The 6,243-nt window shown below is 45.3% G+C and overlaps 1 protein-coding gene across 1 annotated transcript; it reads right to left on the reverse strand.

The window, feature by feature from the left end:
* Window positions 1-1,990: 1,990 nt before the first annotated feature.
* LOC108507487 (DPH3 homolog) lies at window positions 1,991-4,314 on the reverse strand. The gene is made up of 3 exons (XM_017835488.1): window positions 4,149-4,314; window positions 3,973-4,047; window positions 1,991-3,551 (listed from the first exon to the last, which is right to left on the reverse strand). Exons 1-3 carry the CDS (start codon window positions 4,254-4,256, stop codon window positions 3,486-3,488), a joined length of 249 nt encoding a protein of 82 aa, XP_017690977.1. The 5' UTR covers window positions 4,257-4,314; the 3' UTR covers window positions 1,991-3,485.
* Between the last annotated feature and the right edge of the window lie 1,929 nt (window positions 4,315-6,243).

Consider the following 6,243-nt stretch of genomic DNA (forward strand, 5'->3'; position numbering starts at 1 on the left):
ATTTACATAAGGGTCCTCTAGGGCATTATGATTCCCCCAACATATAGATGATGAAACAAGTGCAACAGCAAAATTAGTGGCCTAATGACCCCAGCTCTTGAAGGTCCAGGGTCTGTGTCACAGACTTCTAGAACAGCTATTTAAAGCTAATCATGTATGCCACTGATATACAGGCACAATCAGCCAAAAGTATGCGACCTTCTCAGTGAGTCTCTTTGAAATGCAAACAAGAATCTGACAGCTCAGAGAAGCTAAGCCTATTTAGTTTAATGAAGAGCAAATTTTCTTCCATTTCTTCCCATAAAACTGTGGCGACGGAGTGTATTGCTTGTTTTCAGTATTACACAGGAGTCTGGAGGTGTTTACAGTGTGAGCAATTTCAGAGCCTGAACATCTGAAACTGACCATAAGTTGTCCCACTCTCTCTGGTCTCTGGGAAGAATGAATTACTGCATTAACATTCACGTGATGCTGCTTTCACTGCACTGGACTCCTCTGTGCAGAGCCAAGGACCTAATCAAACACATAATCAATCAATCTGCTTGTCAGATACAAACAGCAAACAAAAGACTTTTGTGTCCTACACAATTGCCTTTTCAGAAGAAAAGTGAGCCACTGGTTTCAAAGATCATGTAATACACAAGTAATGCATGAGAGGCCAGAGCCCGTGGTGCTGTGAGGAAACCTTGTGACCGAATTCCTGACAAGGGACATTTCTGACGGGTTACTCACACTGCCCTGACTGGTGTTCTGGAATTATACAGTATGAAAGAATATTTTAAAAGATGACTGCAATCACTGGAGTCAAAAGCTTCTTACAAGTTAACAAAAGACAGAAGTGGGCAGTTCTTTGGCTTTAGCACCACTGAGCTCTCATGAAGAATGAACTCATGCTACAGAACTCTCTGCACAGCAGAAAGGAAAGCAACAAAACAGCTCAAGTTTTTAAACATCTCTTTCAGATTCAAAAAGGACAACAAAAAGAGAGATACATGACACCCATTCCTGTTTTGCCTCTTTTTTGGGGGAGACAGCAACTACTGCCTTGAGACCTCCGAGACACTGTAATGAGACAGAGTTGAAAGCAATTTATGTGGGCAAATGTGACCACATCCTTTTCTAACAGCCACACCACCTTACTGTTGTTATGCTGTAAAAAACCCTCCAGAAAAGCAACCATAATCTTTGATATATACACTATGTCATCAAGTAATTTTACTGTGCCTATAAATTGCATTCTGCAACTTGGATCCTATTCACACCTGGTAAGAAACCTTAAGCACAAACTTAAACCAGTCCCAACTGATTTAATGAACTATTTAATTTTGCTAAAATTACTGTTAAAAAAGCCATTACCAGTATTTTAGATGAGTGGGAAATTAAATTGATAAGCACTTTTTACAACCATGTAGGAATTTAACCATATGGAGTACAAATAATTCTCTACAAAAGTTTCATAGGTCTTTTTAACAGGGCCTGACCTTCAATATAAAATGAAATCTGGTCAATGATTTCTGCAAAATCTACGCACCTTTAGAGAAGCTACACTTGGCCATTTATTTTGATACATTACATTCCCTGGTCTTGCATTTGAAAGTTGTTCTTTTTAGACACAGAATCACAGAATGCGCTGAATTGGAAGGGACCCATCAGGATCATTGAGTCCACTCCTGGGCCTGCACAGGACACCCCAAGAATCACACCACGTGCCTGAGGGCATTGTCCAAACACTTTCTGAACTCAAGACAGTTCTATTTTATGTAGAATACTTGTGGAAAAATCCTGAAGATATTTATGCAGTAGAAATTTGAACAGGGGCTTAAGTAGGGTTTCTGTAAGTTTGCTTTACAGCATCTACTGATAGACTGAAACAATTTTTATTAACTAATCTGAAGAAATCCCAGTGTCATTACCAGAGCAGCAGCAGCAACTCAAGACCTGTGGAAATCATCATGGCTGGTGCAGAAACAGAATAAGCAATAGCCTATTATAACCACTGGTGGAGTCTTAAACATTTTTATTTAAATAGTCAAAATAAATATTTGATAAGACAGAGCTAACCAAAGTACCACATCTGTTTGGTTTTGTTTCTTTAAAGCACAGCTATCAAAGTAACATGAGTGCCACCTCCTGGTTTAGGCATGGAAACACTCTGGGTTGTGCTTATTGCATTCAAAACTTCCAACTGAAAGGTACAGTTTTTCTTTTTTTTCTTTTTTCCTTTTTTTTTAAGTAATTAAAATGTTTATCTTCAACATTCACAGAATGTTGTAAGAACAAAAATAGCTAAATGCAAGGATCCAGTAACACCTGCTGATCTTTAGTGCCTAGAGCAAACTAACTGTATAAATGCTTCACAAGTATATTTCCTCAAATTTAACTTCATAGATGTCAAATCCTACTAAAACACAGGAATGACCATAATTTTAAGTAAATATTTAAGTGCAGTGGCTTGTAATACAAGAAGTAGTCTTGGACTCCATGTGGAGTATGTTCTCCCAACTCTTTTCTACCCTAAAAAATGCCTTCTTAAGTGAAATGTGTGCATCTCTTATCCAGGAGGTGACAGAACCTAACAGAAGAAGGCTGAGAAATTCAGCAAATGTACTACAAATGGCACAAAGAGCTGCAGCCCATTTTATATCTGCTGCAACAGTCAAATCACAAAGCTGTTGAGAAAACAGGAGTAAATTACAATCTTGCACATTACTAGCTGAGCAGGAGTAAAAGGTTTGACTCCTGTTGTTTCATTTCACACAACACCCACAAAAGGGCATCACTATTATGTCAGAGCCATTTGGTAACAGCTACCAAAGATGTTTCAAAGCAACTTTAGAAGTAATTTAAGAAACAGATCTGCCCAAATTCACGTGTTGCCCCCACTGCAGATATAAAGACAACTACACTTTCCTCGTGCCTGCAGTAGTAAAGACAATTTACCAACACTGAGTAAACACTGACTCTGGGTCTCTTATTTTCTCTCCATATTCAGTATGGGCTGGAAGTTTACGAGCCCAAATCCTGGGAGATGCTGCACCATGTCAATTCTGTATGGCATCATGTCCTATGGACTCCCAAATTTTGTCCCCCAGCATTTCAGCTGGCATTTAAGCCATTTCACCCACACCACGCCTGTTTATCTCCACAGGCTAAGAAGCCACTGCTAGACTAAATGTTACGATTTCACAAACTCTGCGCTCCTCTTCTGTATATTGACTTGCTGTAAATTAGGATCAGAACCCTCAAGTCTTCTGGAGCACACATAGCAACTTCTATATATTTTTTAAATGTATAACCCTTTGGAACAAAACCCATTCATGTGTTTGATGTCTCAGCAAATTCTTATTCACGTTAAGAAGACGGACACTTATTGCACTTGTATCCCACAGCAGCAAGCACTTCCAGGAGGAGGACCTCGTCTCTTTCCAAAGTCACCATCCCCATACTTTCTCACTCTAAAGCAGCAACAGTCCATGACGGATTTATCAGCACTTAACCAGCTCCTTGTTTGGCAAAGGTTCTGCAACGACTTCATCACGCATGAACTGCTCCTAAAGATAGCAAGTAGAGTTTTAGTTGATTTACATTATTTCTGGATCTCCTCTCTGGCAAAAAACCACCAGATACCCAGGCTGAAAAACCAAGTGATTTTAACTGGTATGAATCTGTCCCCCAAAACCTGAATGCCATAAGCTGCCAGGCTGCCGACAAGGCTGCTGGAGTCAGTCACAGGCAGCTCTTCACCTCACTGAGATCGTTCTGTCCGTGTCCCTCTCCACGCCCACCCAGCCACGTGCGTTTTAAAGCCCAAACACGGCAGCAGGAGACCAGAAAAATAAGAGCTAGTGTAGAAGATCTAGTCCTAGATCAGCGATTTTTAAACGCCGCTCCCGCCCTTCCCGTTCATGGCGACGAACCGGGACTCGGAGGGACCCGGCTGGAGCCGCGCCCTGCGGCCCTGCCCGCACCCACCTGGTCGTAAATGACGCGCAGGATCAGGGAGCAGCTGGGACAGGTGGCTACGTCCTCCCCGTTCTCCAGGTCCTCCTGCAAAAGCCCCGGGAAAGCGGTCACGGCCCCGCCGCCTACCCGGCCCATGAGCAGTATGGCGCTGCCCTCCTCCCCGCCCCTGCCCGGCCGCCCCTCACCCGAGTGATAAGGAACCGGTCCCCGCAGGGGCACGGGTAGCTGTAGGTCTCGGTCTCCTCGTCGTACTCGAAGTCCTCGATCTCCACCTCGTCGTGGAACACCGACATGGCGGCGGGAAGCGGCGGGAGCCGGGACGGGGCGGAAGGGAAGAGGCGGTGCCTGACGGGGCACGCGGGCGGAGCCTCCCGTCATGTGATGCGGCGCCGGTAGGGGCGGTGGGCAGCGGGGTCGGGGGGTCCTCGGGATCTGAGGGAGGGATCGGCTGGGGAGGGGGTGGAGGGGCGAGGGAGAGCCGGGAGGCGGAGGCTCAGCGCACTCGAGTACCCCCGGCTCGCTCTCCGCTCTGGCGGGAGCCCCTCACGCCGGTCGGAAGCGGTGGCCGGGCCGCCCCCTGCGGCCAATGGCGCTGCCGTCTCCAGCCCTGACCTCCTGCCTGGCGATCCCGAGCGGCTGCGGGGGGACGGACGAGGACTGCCGCGACCTTGTCCTTCTCCATGTCCTTGTCCTTCCCCTGCCCCTTGTCCTGCTTTGCCTCTTGTCCTTGTCCTTCCCCCGCCCCTTGGCCGCCTCAGTGCCGCCCAGCCTCAGCCGGGCACAGGCTGCCCAGCGCCCCCTGCGCTCACCCTGCGCTCCTCAGTCCGCGGAAAAGGGGAAAAACTTTACTTTCGCTGGTGACTTTTGCAGGAGGTACTGTTTGTACCTCTTACATAGAGATAGTTTCTGGTAAAAGATTTCCTTATCCTGCTTGCTTAAGTACCCTTGATGCCCCCTCAGCACTCTCTTGCATTAACTTACACAGTAATTTGCTCTTCAGTGTGGTATGGGTAGAGCTGAAAGTAGTTCTCCCTTCAGATAGTAATGTAGGATTGAAAGAAAGAAGAGATGTGGTCACAGATCTCAAGCAATACTAACTAACCCAGGGCCAGTGGGTCAGAGGAGAAGGAGAATGAATGATTAATAAGTGAGGAGAAGAAGGAGTCATATAACAGTCATAAAAGTAGCACTTGTTTCTCTCCATGGAGCAAAAGAAGTGTAAAAATGCATATAAAATATCTAAAGAGGGGGTATCAAAAGGATGGAGCCAGGTTCCTTTCAGTGGTGCCAGCCACTAGGACATGAGGCAATGGGCAGAAGCTGATGCACAAGAAGTTCCACCTGAACATGAGGACGAACTTCTTTACTGTGCAGGTGACTGAACACTGGAACAGGTTGCCCAGAGAGATTGTGGAGTCCCCCTCATTGGAGATATTCAAGAACCATCTGGACACAATCCTGTGCCATGTGCTCTAGGATGACCCTGCTTGAGCAGGGAGGTTGGACCAGATGATCCGCTCTGGTCCCTTCCAACCTCACCCACTCAGTGATTTTGTGAAGTAAGGGGGTATTTGGAGTGGCTGTTCCTGTACCAGCTAGGGTTAGAAGGGAATAAAGGGAGAACATCCCACCTGACAGGAGCTTGGGAGACTGAAGCAGTGCACTCCATGGAGGACAGGGAGTTGCCAAAGAGCTGGTTGGGTGGAGAAAGCCACAGGAGTGACAGATGGGACAGAAGCTGTTCACATTGTGTAAAGGTGTGATTCACACCTGTCCGTGGTAGAGGAGAACCAGGGCTCATTAAAAGACATTTTGGAATTTATTAGTTCCAGAGTAAAAATGACAACCGACTTTATTGTCATCTTCGTGATTGGAAAGTGATTGATGACAATGTAAATGGAACAAGGATCTTGAACTACTGTTCAAGAGTCATTTCTTATTTATGATAGAGTCTCAGTCTTAAAGTAGTCTGTATGAATAGGATCTTTCAGCTGTGACTATAAAATGAGGCTGCCATTTATTTTGTTTTCAGTATTATGTGTTGATACTGAACTTTGGGTTGGTTGGTTTTTTACATTTTCATTTGTAGAACTGAGCATATTTGCTTCCTAAAGTGGTAACAGTGAAAAGGAGGAGAATGATGAGGATGGCTCATTTAGATGACTGTCCACCTCAGCAGCAGAATTAAACCAAGTACGTAAAATAAACAGTCAAGAATCTCTGATTGGAATTAAAAGTTGTGCCACTTCTTTGACCAGCAGATGTTGCTGCATTTATTAG

This window comes from Lepidothrix coronata, unplaced genomic scaffold (assembly GCF_001604755.1).
Source record: "Lepidothrix coronata isolate B3197 unplaced genomic scaffold, Lepidothrix_coronata-1.0 Scaffold258, whole genome shotgun sequence".
Taxonomy (NCBI): domain Eukaryota; kingdom Metazoa; phylum Chordata; class Aves; order Passeriformes; family Pipridae; genus Lepidothrix; species Lepidothrix coronata.